General features: G+C 43.7%; 1 protein-coding gene across 11 annotated transcripts in view; it reads right to left on the bottom strand.

Moving 5' to 3' along the window:
• The window catches only part of LOC110740568, a 107735-nt gene that overhangs the window by 62209 nt on the left and 20898 nt on the right, over positions 1-24628 (bottom strand). For 4 of the 11 annotated variants that reach the window (XR_004178903.1, XR_004178905.1, XR_002515374.2 and 1 more), the window contains 4 exons: positions 23997-24078; positions 15364-15581; positions 14631-14725; positions 13696-13778 (listed from right to left, as the gene is read on the bottom strand). Coding sequence is in view for 5 of the 11 variants with exons in the window: in XM_021921473.2 (XP_021777165.1) it covers positions 13424-13778; positions 14631-14725; positions 15364-15456; positions 23997-24068 (615 nt within the window). In the remaining 6 variants the exon portion in view is untranslated. Of the gene's footprint in view, positions 1-2929; positions 3256-9100; positions 13779-14630; positions 14726-14755; positions 15083-15363; positions 15582-23996; positions 24079-24628 lie in introns of those variants that run through there. The other 7 variants (XM_031656359.1, XM_031656361.1, XM_021921473.2 and 4 more) reach the window with 5 other exon arrangements.

Below are 24628 nucleotides of genomic sequence, written 5' to 3'. Positions count from 1 at the left end.
TCCTCCTTCCGGTGTCCTCCCCCCATTCACTATCAACCACTCCCTACCATAAGTACACGCACATACACTCCAGAATGCCTAAAATTTCATCATTAGGAATTCAGCCTTTTATGCCAGGCTTGTTTTTCTTCCAGTTATCACCATATAAGATGCAAATTTTCCAGAAGTGGAAATAATACTGCAGTTTACATTTAGTTAGAAACTTGCAGTTTACAAAGTGTTTTCACTTTCATTATGTCTTTGAAGTTGAACGTAGTCTTGCGCTCAGCATACCCAGAACCAGCAAATGACAAAGACTCAGTGTTCAGGAAACATCTCTTGAGTGAATAATTGAAATGAATGAATGAACTGACACTATGACATTTGTAAAATGAGAATTCTTGTCTCCATTGAAAGAAAAAGTCAAAAAGGAAAATGAATTTCCCAGAGTCACAAACAAGTAAGTGGTAAATCTGCAGTTTGAACATCTGGTTGCAAAACTATGGAAGCACCAAGCCCTATCAGCTACCATCTTTCCTTTGGACAAAAGTATCTGAAGCCAAGTGAGAGTTAGCTGAGTACAGCAGGATTGGAATGGAATAGGACATTGGGTGAGGAGAGGTGGGCAATGCTGAGCTTGGAGCTGAAAGACCTGAGCCGATCATGCAATCTTGAACTTAAGCCTTCACTTAGCTCTGTTTTCCTAATTTGCAAACTGGAGATAATAAGATGTTAATGTGCAAGGTTGTTATGAAGATCTAAATAAATATCAGCTATAATAGGACTTTGCAAACCTGTAAAGAGCATGCAGATGCTAATAAATACAGAGTTAGGAGGCAATCAAACCCTGGGCAGCCCATAACTTAGCTTAGTTACTTACCTTTAATCTCATTAAAAATAAATCTTTATAGATCTCTATAGAAGCAAAAGACAACCTCTTTTCCTCTTTTTATATTCCTACTTCTCAACCCCACCCCCTTTCATAAGACAGGGGACTTTTGAATGTATTTGTGTATCTGGTTTGGGGTGATTTTTTTCTGACACCCTTTTATCCACTATTTTGCTTTACTTGCAACCGAATGTGTTCCTTGCAACTTTTTTAGTATTACTTCAAACTTAATTTTTACTGAAAATTAATTAGAAAAAGCAAATATTACAAAATAAGCTACATGAATGAGAAAGCAATTCGTGTGTACTACAAACAGATAATTACAAAAGACCTGATAGCTGCATAGCTCAGATCACGCCATGGCCTGGTCACTGGACTCTGTTCGAAGACTAGACCTGTTCTTGGGTTTAGGATAAGACATCCACTTCTAGCCTATGCCACTGAATCCTCCTGCCTCCCAGAAATGCTTACTTCAGGGGCAAAAGACCTTGCACAGCTATTTGTTTAGAGCTAGCATAGAAATTTAATTTATATTTTCTGAAGACATCAAGATTTTCCTCCAATGCCTCACATTGCCCTGTAGAAGCACCAATGACCTTTCTTCTCCAGAAAGCCCAGTGCTGGCCATCCCCATTGCCCAGCTCACTAGACTGCAGACATATTCAGTTCAGTTAGACTCAGAGAACTCTGACTCTCAGGAACTTGAAGAGGCAGCTCCTTCAGGTGACTGGGAAGCTGGTTTCCAGAGACAGGGTGGCTTGGCCAAAGTCACACGCATAGAATCACACCACCTGTGTGAGGTGAGAGACCATCTAATCCCATCAGCACCCTCTCCATGAGTGTCCTGAGTCTACAGGATTCCTGACAAACATCACTCATCCATCCAGCCTCTCCTTGAACACCTCCAGCAGCGAAGAAATGAAGAACTTAGCACCTCCCAAAGCAACCCATTTTATGTTTGTTTATCTCTGACTCCTGGGAAGTTATTATATTAAGCTGTGAGAGCTGCAGTCTCTCTCTGTCTCTCTCTCTCCATCTTTTTCTCTTCCTCTCTCTCTCTCTCTTTCCCTCCTTTTGTCTCTCCTTTCATCCCATCCCTCCCTCTCCCCCAGTTTTACTTATTTACTCTGGTCCTCCACGTTGAGGTCATACAGGATTGGTCATCTCCAATAGTAGCGCTAGAATTAAAACCAGATCTCCTGACTTGCATTTCCTATTCATCCCACCACACTGTATAACCTCCCTCACCCTACAACACACACATGACAAGGAAAGGTAAAGGATTTCCAACAATATCTTCGGCAGCACATTAGTATTTCCCTATTTTTATTATGAATATAATATTTAATCCACCATTCATTCATTCATTTATTCATTGGATTTATTGAATATTTTCTTTGTACCAGGCATGGAGCACCAAGCATTAAAGAACATAAGGCCCTTGAGATCAAGAAGCTGGAAAACTCTAACTAAAATGCAATGTAATAAGGGCTACACTAAGGATCCCTGCAAAGTGCTATATGAGCACAGAGGAGAATGGTGCTAATTGGATGAGAGTAATTTCATCAAAAATGTCTTAGTTATTCTTATATCTCCAATGCTTGTCCTGTAGTAGACACCTCAACAAATGTTTGAATGAATAAATGAAGTGATACTTTACCAAGCTTTGGATTATAAGGAATTGTTCTCAACTTAGAGAAGAGAGGAATAGCTTGCACATTCTTTGTGATGCTAGGAAAGGAATTCATTTAGGACATACATATATTAAGTGCTAGAGCTGTGTATTAGTCTGTTCTCATGCTGCTAATAAAAACATACCTGAGACTGGGTGATTTATAAAGGAAAGAGGTTTAATGGAATCACGATTCTACATGGCTGAGGAGGGCTCACAATCATGGTGGAAGATGAAGGAGGAGCAAAGTCACATCTTACATGGTGGCAGGCAAAGACAGCATGTACAGGGAAACTCCCCTTTATAAAACTATCAGATCTCATGAGATGTATTCGCTGTCATGAGAACAGCATGGGAAAGACTCTCCTCCTTGATTCAATTATCTCCCACCGGGTCCCTCCCATAACATGTGGAAATTATGGGAGCTACAATTCAAGATGAGATTTGCATGGGGACACAGTCAAACCATATCAGGCTACCATAACTGTGTACCACAAGTGGGTAGCTTAAAACAACAAAAAATTATTTGCTCACAATATGAGAGGCTGGAAGTCCAAAATCAAGGCGTCAGCATGGTTGGTTCCTTCTGGAGGCTCTTGTGGTCATCTGTTTCATGCCTCTCCCAGCTTCTGGTGGTTGCTAGCAGTCTTTGGGGTCCCTCAGCTTGTACGCGTGTCACTCCAATCTGCCTGCAGCTTCACATGGTGTTCTCCTTCTGTGTGTGTACAAGTTTCCTTCTTCTTATAAGGACACTAGTCACTAAATCAGGCCTTATACTCCAGTATGGCCCCATCTTAATCTGATTACATCTGTAAAGGCCCTATTTTCAAATAAGGCACATTCACGGCTACCAGGCATCAGGACTGACACAGTTCAACCACAATAATATATTGAATAAAAGAGAAGATATAGTCACTTGATATATACTTAGTGCCTGTTACGAGATGAGCACTGTTCTAGATTCAGGGAGCATGAAGAAAACAGACAAGGAACTGCCTTCATGGAGCTTATGTTCTAGCTGCAGGGGGACTGATAATTAACAAGAAAACGTGAGATAGTGCAAAGGACGAACATTGAGTGAGGTGATAAGGAGTGGCTACTTTAGATTGGGCAGTCAGGGAAGACTACTCTGGGGAGTGACATTTAAGGCGAGCTCTGAATGAGCAGCAGGAGTCAGGCAGAGGGTGAGTCTTTACTTTCGGGAGTGGCTGTGGGATACTATAGGGGCAGAGAGAAGACCAGTGTCAGAAGGTTGCTCCCCCCAGTTCATCCATTGCAGTTTCCTCTTGTTACCAAATGGTCACTCTTTTCCATAGTCTCTCTTCCAAATTTACAGGGAGCTGGTCAGATTGGCTTAGCTGATTAGAACTGTATCTACTTGGCTGAACCTGCCAGGCCACCTCTGGGGGTCCAGGGGGGTTCTAGGAAGGGCTACACCTGGTCCACCCAATGGCCTTCTCTGTACTAGTCCAGTGCCTTCAGGCCAGGGAGTGAGGCAAGACAGACAAGGGCACATTCAGGAATTTGGCCCACTGTACAACGCACAGACAGCACAAAAAGAAATGTGTCCCCTGTGAGAATCATTACAGTCATTGGAGGCTGTGCTTGTGAGCAACAGACAGCAATTCTGTGTTCAGCAAAAATGAATTTATTGGCGTGGTATGGGATAGTTCAAGGAATCAAATGGAAAGCTGGGGAAACAGCTCTTAAAAAGAATGGGAACCAATACAACTGGGGATCTGGGAGGCAGGAACAAGTGAACAGTCTATTTGGGCAATTGTTGTTGGAATGAATAGATGCCACCATGTTTTCCTTGTAGTAAAATTTAAATTACAGGGAGAAAGTATTTGAATGGCCAAGCTTGAGTCTCATACCTGCCCCCTGGCTGTCGGCGGGACACCCTGCTTATATACCAAGACTGTATCGAATGGGCAAGAGAATGTCTCCCACAGCAAAATCTGGATGCTTCTTCTGGATGGCCAAAACAAGGAATGGTATTTATCAGGCTGGCAAAAGCCACAGTTGTCCTCCACAATTATCAGCACATGTATTTCACCAGACTAGGTCTCTGGTCTAGGTAAAAGCCCATGAAGCTCTGTGGAAGTTTCTGGGCTTATTAATTAATGCCATGACTTTTTGCCTATTTATTTAAAAATGTTTAGATGTCCAGTAGTCATACAGTCCATTTTTCTCCACGAAGGCTTATGCCAAGGTGCTGACACACCTCCTTCCAGGCAGACAATCTGATAAGCAAACACACTGGCATTTAAAAGGCAGGTCTCTGAATGGTCTTTCTTCCCCAACAAGTAATTCATATTAGAGGCCTGGTGAAGACTGGGAAAAAAATAACATGCCCTGGTGCTGAATAAGTTTGAACTTCAATACTGTCAGCAGGTTGTGGATGTGAGCTGATCTCAGATAAAACAGCTCCTTACAGGCAGAGGCTCTGGGTCCCAGTAATGCCTGGAAAAATGGAGCCACCCGAAGTGGATTCTCCTGCTTCTCAGGGAAATATCGAAATTGCTCAAATGATGACCCCTACTTAGGAAAATTCTGACAGCGGAAGAGACAGGTTTCTATGTGGAAATAAAAGGACTCTATCCTGGCAGTTTGCCGGGGCAGGGTCCCAGCCAGAGTGAAGGTACTCCCTCATCTGATGAGGATGGAGGGCAGAAGGTCTTAGTCTCTTTTTCTCCATTCATCTTGGGATGTTACCCCACTTCAGCAGATGGGCAAGGAGACTTGAGGACTGCTTCATTCAATGTGCACAGCCTTGGGCCACAAGAAAAACCCTCATGGACGCCCAGGTCAGGGAAACTACATTTTCAGGAACAGGAAGTGTCTGCCTTCCACTCAGAAATCTCACAAAAGTCATGAGAACACTGGTTCAGAGTCCACAGAACTAGATGGGGCTCCTGGCTCTGCCATGTACCAGCTGGTAACCTCTGTTTCTTTAGCTCTAAAATAAAAATAACAATTGACCCTACCACACAGGGTTATTAGAAGAAATAAATTAGTCAATGAAATCAAAGTTCTTGACACAGTGCCCATTGTATAGTGTTGAATAAATGGTAGGTATCATTGATCAATATCACCAAAGGGTTGGACAAGCCAATTTTCATCTCCTCTCCAACCCCGAGCTTTTATTTACTGAACCAAATCCATCTCCCCTACTGAAGAAAAAATAGGAGGGGCTTGATTGATTTCCACAAATAGGTACAAAAAACAGTGTCCTGCACTGGAGATAATTTTTGCTAGTAACACCCTGTTTGCTAAACATGCCTGAGGGTAATAACAAGCACACCCTTAGGATGACCCTGTACGGCAGGACACACCTGAATGTATGTTCCAAGCTAGGGAATCCAGGCATAGCCAACCCAGAGATTCATTCCTGGTCTATGAGGAGCATCTGGCTCCCAGCCTGTCCTTTGGATCACAGGCCGTACAGGGAATTGACATCCTGAGTTTTGGGTTAAATGAAGGTTGCCAGGTGGAGGTCGTTAAGGGGAGGCTATTAAGTGAAAATGCTATATCAACTGCATGCTGTTTGCAAGTGGCTGCAGTTTTCCTGCCCAGCCCGCCACCACCGGGCAGTGCAGTTATCTTGTCCAGCCCACCGCCACTGGACTGTTTCTATATGTAAGGCGATTCTCCTGTCCAGCCTGTCCTGTCCAGCCCGCTGCCGTTGGACTATCCCCTGTGTGTAATCCCCTGATGAAACTCCAAGTCTTGGCCAGGCAGGGTGGCTCATGTCTGTAATCCCAGCACTTTGGGAGGCCAAGGCAAGCGGATCACGAGGTCAGGAGTTCGAGGCCAGCCTGACCAATATGGTGAAACCCCATCTCTGCTAAAAATACAAAAAAGAAAAAAAAAATAGCCAGGCATGGTGGCACATGCCTGTAATCTCAGCTACTCGGGAGGCTGAGGCAGGAGAATGGTGTGAACCCAGGAGGTGAGCTTGCAATGAGCCAAGATGCGCCACTGCACTCCAGCCTGGGTGACAGAGTGAGACTCCATCTCAAAAAAAAAAAAAAGAAAAAGAAAAGAAAAGAAAAGAAACCCCATGTCTCATATGATGACTCTGGGTCTCTTCTGGAACCTAGCGGCTTCCCTATTGAGGTTAATAGGGATTCCACAGTTTTACTAGCCACGCCCACCAACCCCCATCAAAGTGGTTTCTGCATTTCTATGCAGATCTTGACCAAGAAGCTTAAGAAGGCTGAGATCCATCCAGCGGAAGCCCATCCACGAAGATCACCTTCTTTCTTAACCCAGACCTTGACTGACATCTTAGTATGTATGCATCAAATAGATCATCCGAGAGGCAGCTTGGCAGTCAGAGAAAATGCAGACTTTCGGCAAGACATCCCTGGTGAAAATCCCTTGCTAGCTGTGGGTCCTTAATCAAATGTTTCACCTCTCAGCCTTGCATTTGACTTTCAGAGGCATTTTGGGTTTTAGAAATAGTGCAGGTGATTGGGGGTACATAAGGTGCTTCTTTCCCATGCCCGATGTTTCCTTCAAGTAGAAAAAACTTCCTGACCTCTCTCCTCCCCTTGTTTGTCTTTCCTAGGGAAGAAGAAAGTGTTTTATCTGATGGTGCATTAAAATGTAAGAGTGTGTGTGTATGTGTGTGTGTGTGTGTGTGTGTAGATGATAGAGATGGATAGAAAGATAAATAGATGCCGGGCGTGGTGGCTCAAGCCTGTAATCCCAGCACTTTGGGAGGCCGAGACGGGTGGATCACGAGGTCAGGAGATCGAGACCATCCTGGCTAACACGGTGAAACCCCCTCTCTACTAAAAATTAAAAAAAAAAAAACTAGCGGGGCGAGGTGGTGGGCGCCTGTAGTCCCAGCTACTCGGGAGGCTGAGGCAGGAGAATGGCGTGAACCCGGGAGGTGGAGCTTGCAGTGAGCTGAGATCCGGCCACTGCACTCCAGCCTGGGTGACAGAGCGAGACTCCGTCTCAAAAAAAAAAAAAAAAAGAAAGATAAATAGATTATATAGAGATGAGAGAGAGAGAGAGATGGTAAAGGTAGATAGACTCTTCTACTCTTCTTTCTAACATGTGAGCTACCTAAAGGAAATTCATGCTTCCCCTGCTCCCTGGTGCTTCAGTTTTTATAGGGGGCCTAATCCTGCAAGTCACACTGCCCCTATAAGAGGTCTGCCATTGGTTGAGATTCCCAACATCTTGTGCATTGAGGTACAGATTTCAGGACCGAGACAAAAAGAGAAATTTAGGGGAGCAAAAAAACATGTAGAGAGAGAGCCTTTTGGTAATACCCAGGTGGGTGACCAAGCTTTATGGTACTTGGTGCAATGCAGGTTATGAGCTGAGCCTCATCCTGGGCACACACTTTGAATCCTAGTTTTATAGCTAACTAACCACGTGACCTTGGGCAAATGACTCTGCTAGCTTTACACAGAGGAAAGGAACCATGAGGGTTCTTCCCTTACAGGATCTATTTGCCTATAATCGTCAACTTTAAAATTTAAAAAGACCCTCGTGCTTGTCTCTGGATGCACTGAGAAAAGGGCTGGGGCATGAAGACCCCCACCACATTCATGATTGGGGTGTTCAGAGATTATAAGATACTCATCTAGCCTTTTAATTATGTTAATGTTTTGATCCATATTTGGCTATCAACTTCCTATATCTTTCCTTTACAGCAACCAGGCCAGACTATGAAGAGCAAATCTTCATTTGTTCGCTCAAAAAATTGTGGGATTTTCTGATATTTATGAAGGATCTACTGTATGATATATCTAGATCCTCAAGATACAGCATGAACAAAAAATAAAATTTTTGACCTCATGGAGCTTATAGTCTAATGAAGGAAGACAATAAAAACATTTTTTAATGTTTATTTCAGAGACAGGGGGAGAAGACAGAATGTTCAGGCGGCAGTAAGTGCCCAGGAGGAAAACAAATGAAACAAGAATCAAGCAGTGGAAGTGGAAATATTGAGGGATGTGGCCATTTTATATAGAACCCTTCGACAATAGGCAAGCGTGCAAATGATGCGAAGATGTTTGAAACTGTAATCAGTGAAGGCTAGCTTTAGTGCCTCTTTGTCTATACCCATGGACTCAACCACCTCCAGGCCCCTGAGGGGTCTCCTGAAAACACGTGCAATTCAGACAGGCCAGGTGCAAAGCATGTGCCAGACAGGCAGGCAAAGCCAGACCTCCTTCAGACCCAAGCGGGAATGAGTTGTAGTCAGGCAGAACTGACTCAGAGAAAGTCTTTACATCCTCCAGCCCTGAAGTGCTTGACCATGGCTGCAGATTGGAATCATCTGGAAAGATTTCCCCACGACACCCCCCACACACCACCCTGCCCCGAGACGGAGTCTTGCTCTGTCACCCAGGCTGGAGTGCAGTGGCACGATCTCTGCTCACTGCAACCTCCGCCTCCCAGATTCAAGCAATTCTCCTACCTCAGCCTCCTGAGAAGCTGGGACTACAAGCATGCACCATCACACCCAGCTAAATTTTACATTTTTAATAGAGATGGGGTTTCACCATGTTGGTCAAGCTGGTCTCAAACTCTTGACCTCGTGATCCACCCACCTTGGCCTCACAAAGTGCTGGGATTACAGGTGTGAGCCACCGCACCCAGGCAAAGATTTTTAAAATACGGTTCTCCTAGCCCACTCCCAGAGACTCCAACTGGATGGTCTAGGGTGAGTCTCATGTAGTGTCTTCTTAAGGCTCCCTAAGTGGTTCCAAAGTGCAGCCAGGGTGGGGGACATCTGCCTGGCGACCTGTGCAGGGCATTACTCATAGGAGACATGGAGGTGACAGGATTGGCCTCAGGGACCGGGGAGTGGAGCTCCTAAGAGGAAACTCAAACAGGTTAGAGCTCTTTTCTTGCTGGAAGGTGCTCCTTGGAATTCCTGCTTTGAGGATTGTTTTGCATCTTGGAAGTGCTCTCCCAAAGCAGCTGAAGGTGCCAAAAAGTAGAATTACCACCATCACCATCCCAGAAACTCCCATCCTTGAAGGAAAAACTAGAAAGACTTAGGAGTCCAGAGGAAAGGGGCAAAGTCAAGCCGCCAGAATAGTTGCCTTCCCCTCTAGCCCAGACAAAAGTAGCTCTTGCAGTCTCAACATTCACTACTGGCCCAGTCCAGCTCACCCCAGTAGGAAATCTCACAGAAACCTGAGGCCAACAAACACCCAGTGAGAAATCAAGGGCAGCCACTGCCTCAACTACTCTCTTTCCTATTGGGGTGACCATGGATCTTAAGGAACTTTTCAGGGGCTGGGGATCTTGGCCAACTCTCTCTCTCCATTAAACATAGCTAAGGAGTTCATGACAGGAGACAGGCAGGTGGGTGACAATTTAAAAATAAAGGAAAACAATAGCAAAGCATGCATTAGGTACTGCCATGAGCAAGGATGCCTTCGAATGCTTAACCTGCATCCCATTTGGAATCCCAGCACTACTGATCGTGTGTAGTAGAGTCTCCATTTCACAGATGACAAATCCAGGGTCAGAGAGGGCAGGTAAGTTGGCTGATATCACACAGCTGGCCACACCTTTCCAAATGGCCCCATCTGGCTCCTAAGCAGCCACAGAGATGGGCCCATGTTAGCCAACACCAGTGGAAACTCTTTGAGGTTGAATTTGCAGACTGTCTCCTAATACCCACAGCCCTGGAGCTGTGTTTGAGGAGCTGGGGTCACTTATGGCACTGTTGCACACAAGGACATCTGATCTGGCTGCTGGGAACATTTTGCATCTGCCAGGCAAGACCAGGGGGAACTCCCTCGTGCATTTGCTTTTTATAAAGGAGATTTTGGAGGGTTAAGTTTCCAGCCTCAACAGGCTTATCAGAGAAACTCCCTCTGCTAAACAGTGAATCACAGAATAAAGTCAAACCAGCTGGCAACCCTGCTGTGCAGGGAGCCTGAACTTGATTCAGAATCCAGGGGATGAGCAGAGGGTAATGAGACTGGTGGGAGAAGGGGAGGCTAATGGGAAGGACTCATGTCTTGCTTTGTAGGGGCTGCTGCCAGACAGGGTGAGGAGGCACCCAAGGCTGACACCTCCTGCCTATGGATTTCAGCCACACAATGACCTTTTGCTTCCCCAAGCATCCTCCCAACATGACCTATATTTGGGTGTAATAAAAAGTGCATGCTGGGTGGATTTTCTTAGCAACACATGTTCTTCTGACCTTGCCTGCCAGTTCCTGGGCCCTAAGTGCACAGGACAGCAGATCATACAGATGGACCCTCTGCCTCCATTCAACCAACGTCAGCAGCCAACTGTGGGCCAGCCCCAGCCCTTCTCATGAGCCTTTGCACAAAACTCAGCCCAGGGATATCCTGAGTAGCTGCTCTTGGTCAGTAGAGAATGTCTTTCTAGTTGGGGAAGCCAGCATCTCCCCCATGGAGGTATTTTATTATCACTAGATTGTCAAAATGCTCTGCTCATCGAGAAATAAGAAGAAGGGACTCTACTTTCCTCCCCATCACAACTGTTTCTCCCAGTTGCCCTCATTCGGAGGGCAAGTAATACATTTCTCAGATCCAGCCCGATCAGCTCTATGTCCCTCAGTGCTGCCCCACTTGCCCCTGCCTTTCTCGCGCTTTCTCTAAGGCCCTGGCTCCAGTCTCACCCCTCTACCTTGATGCACCAACTGGCCATCTTCCCAGTTTCCCATCTTTGGCTTTATTTCCTGAGCTCTCGCATCTTACCTCTGGCAGATCTCAGCACAGACTGATAATTCAGTAATAAACCTTCAGTCTGGCATGTCCAAGACAGTTACCATGTAATCTAATTGGAGAGGGAAACCCTGGATGCATCTGTTTCATTGCTTCTCATTACCCATTACAATTGGATAATTTTGAGTCCTGAAGACTTTTCAATTCAGTTTAGTGGGCATATACTATACACCTATTATACATTTATTATACATCTACTATGTATGTCTATAGCACTGGGCTGGATACCCTATGGGACAAATGATGGCACAGAATGTTGGTGCTCAGAGAAACCAGCAAAAGAAATTCTTAATATGTAACCTATGGAGCCCTGGGGTTATTACATGGATGGTTCCAAGTTCTCTAAAAACAAGACATAAATTTTTATTTCATAAATTTCCCTCATGCTACATTGTAAATTGCCTATCTGGGAAAACATTTTTATGTCAAATTATATTGTTAAGGTACTGTTTTCCTCTTAAGTGCTATAATCATGGTCATCATTTTATGGTATTTAGAATATAATCTCAAAGTGATAGGAAAGAAAAAAACCTACCTGCAATTATGACTTTAACATGGCCAGTCTACATCAGTCCTAGTTTGACCTTGAAAATGTCAGCAAAGCTCACCTTTCCCATACTTTCATCACCAAACATGGCAGAGCTCCAACGTGGCTGTTCTTCTGAATGACTGTGATCTTGCCACAGAAAACTTAGAGCCAACCTAACTGAATTGTCACCTGACCTTTGTCCATTCTTAATCTAACATTGGACAGTATGCGTCATTGGAAAAAGAATGCTCAAAGCAAAGTCTACAGTGCTCTCCTGAATAACAATGGCAACAACAATAACAATTAAAAAACAACACAGCAAGAATAATGGCTTTCCTTCATTGAGTGCTTATTAAGTACCAGGCCTTCTGCCAAGGACTATACATATCACAGTTCACTTAATTCTTTTAACACACACACACAAACACACACACTAGATATTCTGTCGTTCTTCACATGTTTCAGATTTTTAAAAGACTGAGGCCTAGAAAGATTAAGTAGCTTTCCCAAGGCCACACAGCTGGGAAAGGGGAAACCAACATGCAAATCTTTTTTCACCTACCTGAGAGCACAGCACTACACCTCAAAGCTATAGCATCTTGCCCACTACTCTCCTGGATCTTGGAGGAGTGGGTTCCTGTGTTCCATTATTGGGAGAGAAATTTACTGGTGAACAAATGGATGATATCTTGGTGCTATAGGTGACATGGAATGGCTGATGAAGCTAATGTGGTTGCCCTAGGCTGCTGCGGAGCTATGAACAGTTGTCTGTTCTCTTCAACTCAATGCTGGAGGCACCAATCCCATTTTCCGGTGCTGGCATCAGCTCCTGTATCTCCTATGGTGATCTACTTCCCAGACCACAGCACAACCAGCCCCCTCTCCTGCCCCAGAAGTAACTACATCAACCTACTACTGCCTCTAGCTGGATGTTTGGTGGGAATGATTCTTAACTTGAAAAAACTGCAATAATACTAAAACTTGTATTTGACCCACCACAGAAGGCTTATCTGGAAGATGTAGAAGGTTCTATGGGAGAATTAAACTCTGTGACATTAACTAAAATGCTCTTCCCCTGTACTTCCCAATCCTGCCCTTCACCCCCTGCACCATGTCAACCAGCAGTAAAAACTTTGTCTTTGTCCTACCCTCAGTGGAAAATGATGGTACAGCCTAAAACACAACTCAACTGGGTTTTAGAATGCCAGTTTTACAGGCACAACAGTGACAGCAGTCTTAAAAGCCTTGAGAGAATAATCAAGAGAGCTGATCTTTGAACAAAAGAAGGCATAGGCATTAAATAAATGATAAAGAAGCCTAAGAGGACAGGTAACATGTATTACATGGGCTAAGAAAAGGAGACAGGTTACCATACATTTGGAAGAGGGAAGTAAGAGAGTTGGTTAGTGAAGTAAGTTCCAGAGGAAAGCACCACATTCACACTCTTGCCCTTTCCAGTTAAATCTGGAAAGGAGAGAGGATTCACAGAAACACTAAATGGCTTGGGTAGATCTCAGAGCATAAAATATCTGTATCTTCCCCTCCAGGATCCCTTGGGGAGTCTGCAAGCCTTGCAGAGAGGTTGTTCCCAGCAAGGCACAAGAGTGGTAGAGTTAATGGCAGAGGAAGGAATCTTGGTAGATGGGCCTGAGAGAGGCCTCATAGAGTGGTGTCCCATGCACCCCAGTGGGGAAATGGGGAGAAAAGACACTAAGAGTTGCAAAGCCATTGAGGGGAGAGCAGAAGGGATGAGAGATTGTAACTGGCCCAAAGGGGCCTGAGTCAGGATGAGGAAGAAACAGAAAGCATGGCCTGTCAGTGGGAGACCACATAGGACTACAGACACCCCAGAAGCAAATGTCAACACATGATGAAAGGGACCTACCTTCTTCAGATATTTCATCAGAGACCAGCACGAACAAAGGATGATCATGGACCAGATGCCCTATGCCCATCTGATTCCCATCCCTGGAGGAGAAAAAAGGAAAAAGGAGAAGCTAAGCATCTTGAGTGAATTGTGTTTTTGTCTCAAAGAGACTAAGTATTAAACTAGACTTGGCTGAGCCTACTTGGTTTTACAAGATTAAGTTTTTTGCCCTTATGGAATTGGAGGCATGAGAGCTAAGACACTCTTTTATATAGAAATAAAGCAAATTAACATCTTTACAAACCTGAGTTGTTTTTGTTTTGTTTTGTTGTTTGTTTGTTTGTTGAGGCAGAGTCCCACTCTGTTGCCCAGGCTGGAGTGCAATGGCATGATCTCGGCTCACTGCAACCTCTACCTCCCGAGCTCAAGTGATTCTCTCACCTCAGCTCCCCAAGTAGCTGGAATTACAGGCACCTGCCACCACACCCAGCCAATTTTTGTATTTTTAGGGTTTCACCATGTTGGCCAGGCTGCTCTCAAGCTCTTGACCTCAGGTGATCTGCCTGCTTCAGCCTCCCAAAGTGCTGGGATTACAGATGTGAGCCACGGCACCCCGGCCCAAACCTTAGTTTTGAGGACTGTTGTGACCATGAAAATTCAACCCCCAACAAGTGCTCATGGAATTGCCAAGGAAAAATAAAAACCACATAAACAACTTCATTTTAGGGCATGGTCAAGCTACTTTGGGTCTTGGAACACTAGAAAAAAAAAAAAAATAGAAGCATCACCTCTGTTACACAGCATTCACTCCCAAAACATCAAATTTTCTCCAGTATTTTGAAATAGGTCATGGAATTGGCAGCCATTTCCCTTCATCTTGCAACAGTATGTAACTACTGATGTATTTCAATGAAGCTAATTCCTGTGTTTTTTTTTAATCTATTTTCACTTACACTGTCAATGAAGAAGTCCTATTTTGCAAATCCCATTTGGAATCTTCTGTTACCATCCACATGTTCACAGTGATAAATGGTTTCATTGCCATTACCTAGAGGGAAAAAATGACACTCAGGGCACACACAAACATAAATACCTTCATTGCTTGGGAACACATCTGGGATAAGGGGGACCATTTTTCTCCCTCTCATAGCATTCCCACCTAGGCTTATAAATAGTAACATTTTCCCTCTCTTTCCACTTTTTTCTTTATTCCCATGATGGAAAAGGAAGTATCTAGCATTCAGTGATATAATTTTTCCCTACAGAGCAGAGGAAAAGAATCTCTACCTGGCCCTCTTCCTTGTGTTTTTTTCTCTCTCTCTCTGGCATCCACCTACTCAAAACACACACACATTTTTAAGCTCCTGCAGGGGGACAGCTTAAATTCCAGATGGCTACTTTCATTCTAGGAGAGAGAGGATTATAGAAAGTCTGTTCAGACTACAGATACAAAATGGGTTCCCATTCTAACTTCACCAGTAATTAAGCTGGTATTTGATCTGCCCCATTTGACCCCTATGTACTTCTCTCAACTGGCTCTAAACCCAAAAGTGGGAGAAAGGTATAATATATTGGCCCCTTAACTCTTCAAAGGCTTTTGTGTTTTGCAAATATGGTAGATTAGAAAAATAGCCACAGATTCATCTCCTTCCCATACCCACAGCCTCACAAGATAGCGTTTCTCACCAATAATTGGAGCTTGGGTCCATGCCTTGAATGTGGGCTGACTAGAGCTTGGGTCCATGCCTTGAATATGGGCTGACTAGTACCTTGCTTTGACTAGTAGGACAGGAGCAAAGGAACAAAAACAAATACTTGAAAAGTGCTTGGTCTTCTTCTCACAGGCTTGCTCTCTGGCTATTCACGGAAGCCAGTCACCATGTGAACAAGCCCAGGCTAACCACCTGGAGGATAAGAAACCAACATGGAGAGTGAGCTCAGACACGTCAACAATCAAGACCAGGCTAGCTACCACAAACCTGCATGCCCTTGCCAATCCACCAGCAGGACTGCAGATGCATGCATGAGCCCAGTGGAGATCAACTGAGCCCAGCTCAGACCAGAAGAACCACCAGCTGAGCCCAGCCCAAACCACCAATGCATAAAATCATGAGCCAAATTAATGGCTGTTGCTGAAGCACTAAATTGTAAGATAAAGGATGCAGTGAAGAAAAAAGCATCAGATGACATTGCCCCTTGGTTGCTGTCTATATTGGTGTGCTCGAGTGTCAGATCCAGCCAATCAAACTCAGAGAACTTCCTGTTATCCTCTCCTTGAACCACGTTTTTAGTACTTACCAAGAAACAGGAAGAGAACTCAGAAGCCCTTATCTGGGGAGTCTTACCAGATTCTAGAGGATAAGTCTCAAAGCACTTAATGGAACTTCTGACAGACAGTCATTATTATCATTATTGTTATTATTACTTTGCAGATTAAAAATGCTCTTTCTCAGAATAATCTGACAGGGAGAAATTCTTGGTGGACATTTTTGGCAAGTTGGATAAAGTAGCGGTTTGAATTTATGCCCAGCATTCACCGTTACGGACACTGCCAAAAAGTTCCTAGCATTTCAGCCATTTTCACTCTTCTGGAAGAACTAGGAGGTGGAAAATTTTCCTATTTCCCAGTCAAGAAAAAATGTTTTTGTAGACTGTTGTACATAGTGACAAAACCTTGTCTGTTTCTCCATAAGCAGAAATCTGTAGATACCAGGAAATGTAGCAGAGTTCTTCTGAGGTTTACTAGTGTGTAGACAGCCTTACGATTGAACTGGATTCATAATCCTCGACTTGCTGACACAGATGGCATCAAGAATGCAGAGCCAACCTCATTAACTCTAGGACAAAGGGGATTATACAAAATAAATTAAACTCAAAGAGTCTTAGAGGATTCTGGGCCTCCTTGACACACATCTGACCTTGTGTGGCAAAGTGAGTTCTGGGAACAATAACGGTATTTGTTACTTACCTTTCTGAGTCACAGTTTAGGGACTTGTTGCCAAAAAAACAATGTTGAAATGATTAGATTGCTAAAATGATGCTGTCATGCAAAGACAGCTCCAACATTTCTATTTCTTTTTTTAAGTCAAACAACAGCAGGCTCCTCACTGAAATGTTACATTTCAGCAGAATTTCAATTTACATTTTTCATTCATTTGCAAAATTTGGATTTATTGCTTTTTCAAGGAAAAAAGCAGTAATATTTTGTGGAGGGGGGCAGGAAATGAGACAAATAATTTTTTGTAAGACTTGTTTGTATGGTCTGTCCATATGAAAAAAAATGAAATTCCCATGCAATAAAATAAATTACAAGCAAAAGTTTGTTTGTATATAGTTCCATGTATGCTTCTGCAGAGAGAAATGATAGCTTTCATCAGTTGATCAGAAGGGGGAAAAAGGATTAAAAATATTTACCAGAAAGAGGAAATGGACAATAATATAGCAGTTAAAAAATGTGTTCAGGGGCCAGCCTTTTTTACTTTTTGCCACTTACTAGTGGAGTGATTTAGGAAAATAAAAATATGTCTGAGTTTTTTTAGTAAGAATGTGGCTAATAATGCTTATCAAATAGGGGAGTTGTAAAAATTTGATGAGATCAGATATGTAACTGGAATATAGTAGGCACTCAGCAATAACAGTGTACTTTCTGTCCTCTAATTGAGCTCTTTCTGTTATATTTAAAACCTCTCACAATCCAAACCCAAAACAAATTCTCAAGAGTTTCATCTATCAACACTCCACATGTTTTTGTCTTATATCCCAGCAGCCCTGGCCTGCTATGTGGTTTCTGTCAACTTCCCTAACCCCTTCTTACCAGTAAAATAGGTACCTACCTCATGGAATCACCATGAGGATCAAATGACATTGTATATACAAAGAACTTGGACCAGGGAAGAGTGTATGATAAGCACTCGATAAATGTTAACTAGATATAACACTTATTATCCTCATCTTCATCATTATTACATACCTTACCCTGACCTCTCCTTTCTCTGTATCATCATAGACGACACTTTATTTTTCTCAGCTTTCCTAAATCCTGCTCATTTGTAAGTCTCAATTCATTGATCCCTCCCAGGAATGGGTTGCCTCTCCTGAGTCACCATGCCCGCTGACCCACGTGCCTCTCCTATCTCACATACCATATCACTCTATGGTCCCCTGCTCATCTGTCTGTCTCTCTAGCTAGTCTGTGAGCTTCTAAGGGCAAGAATTGTGCTTTATTCATCTCTGTACTGCCAGGGCCCAGCACAGAACCTGGCTTATGGCAACTGCTCAGTGAATAATGGGGCAATTAAGAATAAATGTATGGATTCTATCTCCTTCCAAACAAGCATAGTTCTCATTTAATTTCTTCATTTATTTTAACTGTTTTAGTTTTTAGTGGAAAAAAATGATTTAAACTGGTGTCTTAATCCATCCATTCAGGCTGTTATACCAAAATACCATAGACTAAGTGGTTTATAGACCACAGAAATTTATTTTTTACAGTTCTGGGAAGTCCAAGATAAAAGCAGAAGAATAGTTGGTGTCTGGTGAGGACTTTCTTCCTGGCTCATAGATGGTGCCTCCTCACTGTGTCCCCACATGGTGGAAGAGACTAGCCAGCTCTCTGGTGTCTCTCTTAAGAGCACTAATTCCATTTATGAGGGCTCTAATCTCATGACCTAATCACATACCAAAGGCTTCACATTTTTATACCATCACTGATATGGTTAGGCTTTTTGTCCCCACCCAAATCTCATCTTGAATTGTAAGCCCCACAATCTCCACATGTCAAGGGAGAGACCAGGTGGAGGTAATTGAATCATGGAGAAAATTTCCCCCATGCTGCTCTCATGAAAGTGAGTGAGTTCTCACAATATCTGATAGTTTTATGAGACTCTTTTCCCTTCACTTGGCACTTCTTTTTCCTGCCACCTTGTAAAGAAGGTGCCTTGCTTCCCTTTCACCTTCCACCATGATTGTAAGTTTCCTGAGACCTCCCCAGCCATGCTGAACTGTGAGTCAATTAAACCTCTTTCCTTTATAAATTACCCAGTCTCAGGCAGTTCTTTATAGCAGTATGGAAACAGACTAATACAGTAAATTAGTACCATAGGTGCTGCTATAAAGATACCCAAAAATGTTGAAGCAACTTGGAAACTGGGTAACAGGCAGAGGTTGGAACAGTGAGAAAGTGTGTAACTTCCTAGCAACCTATAGAATTCCTTGGATCAAATGCTGATAGTGAAATGGACAATGAAGTCCAGGCTGAGGTGGTGTCAGATAAAGATTAGGAACTTCTTGGGAACTGGAATAAATGTGATTATTGCTATGCTTTAGCAAAGAGACTAGCAGCATTTTGACCCTGCCTTAGAGATCTCTGGAAATTTAAACTTGAGACAGATAATTTAGGGTATCTGGCAGAAGAAATTTATAAGCAGCAAAGTGTTCAAGAGGTGAATTGGGTGCTCTTAAAAGCATTCAGTTTTATGCATTCCAAAAGAGATGGTTTGGAATTGGAATTTATGTCTAAAAGGGAAGCAGAGCACAAAAGTTTGGAAAATTTGCAGACTGACAATACAATAGAAAAGAAAAAAAAAAAACATTTTCTGAGGAGAAATTCAAGCCAGTTTCAGAAATTTGCATAAGTAACGAGGAACCAAATGTTAATCACCAAAACAATGGGAAGTATGTTTCCAGGGCATGTCAGAGGTCTTTATGGCAGCCCCTCTCATCACAGGCCTGAAGGCCTAGGGGGAAAACATTGTTTTCTGGCCGTGGCTCAAGACCTTGCTGCTTTGTGCAGTCTCAGGACTTGGTGCCCTGTGTCCCAGCCATGGCTGAAAGGGGCAAACATACAGCTCAAATCATTGCTTCAGAGGGTGCAAGCCCCAAGCCTTGACAGCTTCCACATAGTGTTGGTCCTGCGGGTGCAAAGAAGTCAATAATTGAAGTTTGGGAACTTCCACCTAGATTTCAGAGGATGTATGAAAACACCTAGTTGTTCAGGCAGATGTTTGCTGCAGGGGTGGAGCCCTCATGGAGAACCTCTGCTAAGGTAGTGTGGAAGGGAAATGTGGGCTCAGAACCCCCACACAGCATCCCCACTGGGACCCTGCCTTGTAGAGCTGTGAGATGAGGGCCACTGTCCTCCAGACCCCAGAATAGTAGATCCACTGACAGCTTGCAGCATGCACCTGGAAAAGCCACAGGCACTCAATGCCAGCCCATGAAAGCAGCCAGGAGTGGGGCTGTACCCTGCAAAGTCACAGGAGCAGAGTTTCCCAAGACCATGGGAACCCACCTCTTGCATCAGTGTGACCTGGATGTGAGACATAATGTCAAAGGAGATCATTTCAGAGCTTTAAGATTTGACTGCCCCACTGGATTTCAGATTTGCATGGGGCTTGTAGTCCCATTGTTTTGGTCAATTTCTCCTATTTGGAACGGATGTATTTACCCAAAGCCTGTACCTGCATTGTATCTAGGAAGTGATTAACTTGCTTTTGATTTGACAGGCTCATGGGCAGAAGGTACTTGCCTTTTCTCAGACGAGATTTTGGACTTGGAATTTTGGCTTAATGCTGAAATGAATTAAGATTTGAGGAATTGTTGGGAAGGCATGATTGGTTTTGAAATGTGAAAGGGCCATGAGATTTTAGAGGGGTCAGGGGTGGAATGATATCGTTAGGCTTCGTGTCCCCACCCAAATTTCATCTTCAATTGTAATCATCATAATCCCCATAATCCCCACGTGTCAAGGGAGAAACCAGATGGAGATAACTGAATCATGAGGTGGTTTTCCACACGCTGTTCTCATGATAGTGAGTGAATTCTCTCACAAGGTCTGATGGTTTTATAAGGAGCTCTTCCTCCTTCACTCAGCCCTTCTCCTTCCTGCCACCTTGTAAAAAAGGTGCCTTGTTTCCCTTTCACCTTCTGCCATGATTGTAAGTTTCCTGAGGTCTCCCCAGCCATGCTGAACTGTGAGTCAATTAAACCTCTTTCCCTTAAATTACCCAGTCTCAGGCAGTTCTTTATAGCAGTATGGAAAGGGACTAATACAATTCTCTTGGGGATTTGAATTTCAACAAATGAATTATGGGGGAAGGCAAACATTCAGACCATAGCAAATGGTTTAAGCAAAAGGGAATGTATCTCTCAATTAAGAAGTCCAGTAGAAAGCTCCTGGCAAATCTGGATGTACCCACTTCTAACTCTGTTTTCCTCCATGTTGGTTTCATATTGATGCATCCTCAGTCGTGCTCCCTCTTGGTGGCCAGATGGTCATTGGTGACCTCAGACTTGCATCTTCCCAGACTACTTGTGCCAAGGCAAATAACTTATCTTTCCCAATAATTCCATAAACGTTCCAGAATTGAAATTCACTGACTAGATACCCTCCCCTGGAGAAAGGTAGGAGGAACTCCATATTCTCTAAAAGACTAGTTGCTTCCCAAAGGAAGTTGGGTGTGGTTACCAGAAGAAGAAAAAACATAGGCTCAACAGGCAAAAATATACTTGTCTATTACAGGTTCCCTCCCTGTCTCTAGTCCTGCTTGCTCCTTAATTTTCACCTAGAGACTTGGGCTTCCACCAACACTAACCACCTGCTTTCTTCTTCTCAGTTTGTGGTGGCCTCTCTCGTATAACCTGTGACACTTTGAGAAGACCCACTAGCCACCCTCAGTCCTCCTGTGGGCTATTCTGTTGTGAGCCACAGCCCACGGCCTGCTTTCTTAAGTCATATCTGTGCAGCTTCCTGATCATACTCAGTGTTGGAGTTTTAGAGGTCTCAATACTGGATACCTCTTTCCCGCCCTGGTGCAAGACCAACTTAGAAATAAGCAAAGGATTCAGGAGGTGAGATTTTAAAGGTTCCCTTCCCTACAGATAACAGGTGTTGGAGAACAAGACTTAAATGAAGAGCAGCAATGAGTTTCCTAGTATTGCACATTAGAACTGGGCAGACTTCTCTACCTGGTCACACAGAGTGCTGAAAGCCTGCTGGCTTCCCCATGGAGCCTGCCCCAGAAAAAAAATTGAAAACATGAAAACAACTCTACTCCTACAGCACTGAGTTGTAGAGTTGTGCTTTTTGCAGGCAGGAAGGAAGAAAGAGAAAAACAGAAAGTGGCCATGCCAGGGATGCCTGGTTCCTTGTCCCAAACTAACCAATCAAGTAAGTCCCTGCTCCCCTAGAGAAGAAGTGATGGAGGTGTGAGGGAGAGACGCCCGTTTATTACACGAATGCATGCTCTTCTGCATGCAGTGGGAGATAAGAGTCCCCCCAACAATCAACCTGGGTTTGGCTTGTTTGTGCATCACTGGTGCTGTAATCCTGACAAAGAAAGCACTTCCTTTCCAATCATGTTCTCTTTGCAAGCAGTTGGAAGTAATCGATAGGGATGTTATCACTCTTTGGACACCCCCAGGAAGATCCCACCTCCAATTCCACAAGTAGCAGGATGGGGCATGGGAAGAGGCTGAAGGGGAGGGGGCAAGTAGCTGACCCATTAAAATCAACTTGATGGCAGTTCCTTTTGTCTTCCAAAAAAACAAAGTGTGTGCACTGCCAAAGATTTTTGCTGACTCTTGGCTTCTTTGCTTTTAGTGCTATTGTTCACCCTGGGGATTTATGGTAATTCTTACTCCCTAAAAGATATCTCTGTAAGAATGCCCATAAATTTAGGAGGAATTGTTTCGATTTTCCTCACTAATTATTTTGCCTCTCAGTTATATATCAGCAATTTTTAAAGTCATAGGATGTTTCTTAGATACAATGGAGTATGAGATACAGGGCTCTGGGATCCAACAGACACCTAATTAAGAGTAAATCAGGTAAAAGCACAGACGGGGAACCTACTGTGCACAGAAGATTGCTCTACCTGCCATGGGAGGCCAGTGAGGAACAGAAAAGTAGTGTCTGACCTTGAAGCAACAGCCATTCCCAGTGCTACTTCCATGAATACAAAATGACTTAGCAAAGCAAGCACATTTTAAAACAGCAAGTTTTGTTTGGGATATTTCCAACTATAACAGACAGGGGTCTCTTGATGAGTACACAAGGGAGGCATTTATTTTCGTTCTCTGTACAAGAAAAACCTGGTAAATCTAGTGTTTTACTGACAAATTATTTTGTTTGCAAACCATGAGCCATGAATATCATACAAGTTAATTATGTTTTTCTTCTTTATTTTGGCTGCCAGGGAGCTCAAAATCAATATTTGACCCACTTCTAACAATTGTATAGGAACTTGTAGCAGGCATTTTACATACTAATCTTAGTTTTCCTCAGTTCTCCAATCCTAATGGTACCTTCATCCCAATTTGTTCATCCATTTATGATGGCCTGCTCACTGGGTTACAGAGTCCCTGGCTTTCACAGGTTCATAATTTTAGAAAGTGGCCCCAGCTCCCTTTCTCTGCTTCTCTGCTCAATTTCAGAAGATGCTTGTCATTATAGAAACCCGGAAGCAGGTCATGCCTGGAAACAGGTAAGGGATAGCTGAGATAACGAATGTTCTTGACTTTGGGTAGAAGAGAAGAGACTAGGAAAAATCCCTAGAACAAAGGCTGAGAGTAGAACAGAGTGTGTGCAGCCAGGAAGGGTAATACGCATTACAGAATTGAGTAGAAGTCATGAACAAGGACTTCCCAGAACCTGGGTTGAGGTAGAGGGACAGAAAATGATGGGAGTACTTACATATGCTGTGGAAGATGCAACACTGGGAAGGAGAACATATATTCCATGAAAGCAGGAGACACATTATCTTGCCCATTACTGTCACACATGCCAGGCATGGGATTGCATTCAACTAATATATTTTCAATGAACAAATGCCTCAGTAGGGGTGGTTCATTCATGATCTAATTCTCTCTTGACACCTCTATACCTTGAATTCAGCCTTCTTTTCATTCTCTGATGCAACAATGTTAGAGAAGGCAAAATAAATACAGTGACCTAGAATCAACAGTTGCAATATTAGTGAGCCCTCAGCATGTTGGGCTAGCTGATGTACCAGGGGAAAGACTGATGCCACGTTACTTATGATTCTGCAGAGCTTAACAGTTTAGCACATAGGCTCTAGATCCAGATATCTTGGGTTCACCTCCCAAGTCTGATACCTGGCATCTGTAGGACCACAGGCAAGTTATATGAACACGCTGTGCCTCAATTTCCCCATCTGTACAATGGGGATAATAACAGTAGCAACTGAATAGTACTGTTGCACTGACTGATTGAGCGAAGATATGTGCCTGGTATATAATAAATACTATATAGGTGTTAGCCACTATTTCTAGCTAAAGACCTGGTCAGCTATGGCTCATACCTGCATGGTGATGCTATAGACTTTATTCTTCACAGTGGAGCAGACACTGGGAGCCAGGGTGGTACAGGGCATGGGAACAGAGCTATAGAGAAAGGAAAGAGGTCAACAGAAGAGGGTATCAGTGAGGATGGGGTCAGGAAGGACAGAGTGCACCAGCAGAACATGCATCTGGGAAAGTACACCCCTGAGTCTTCATTGGCTGGGATTCAAACGTGAGACCCAAGTCTGCAGACCAGACTGGAAAGACCAAGTCAGACGACCAGACCTGGAGGGTCTGGCACACAAGGAAGAATTATTGGTTCTTGGCTCCTTCCCAACATTCTGCTGGGGGAAAAAAAATTCTTGATCCTTCCCTGGTGTTTTCCAAGGAACCACCATTCAACTAGTCATGTAGGCAAATAACTTAGAACCTCCCTAGAGTCATCTCTTGCCCTCATCCCCAGAATTTCCAGTGCCAAAGCCTGACCTACACCCAGCTACTTCTCTCCATCTCTGCTACCGCTACCTGGGCCAGGCCACCATCACCTCTTGCCTGGGTAACTGGTCAGACCCTGCTTACTGGTCTCCCCAGAGCTTCCCCCTTCTCTCCATAACCCACTTTCTGAACAGCAAGCAGATGGATGTATTTTTTT

This window comes from Papio anubis, chromosome 16 (assembly GCF_008728515.1).
Source record: "Papio anubis isolate 15944 chromosome 16, Panubis1.0, whole genome shotgun sequence".
In the NCBI taxonomy this organism is placed as follows: Eukaryota; Metazoa; Chordata; class Mammalia; order Primates; family Cercopithecidae; genus Papio; species Papio anubis.
Note: the sequence above shows the minus strand (reverse complement) of the source record. Positions and strands in the feature narration are given on the sequence as shown.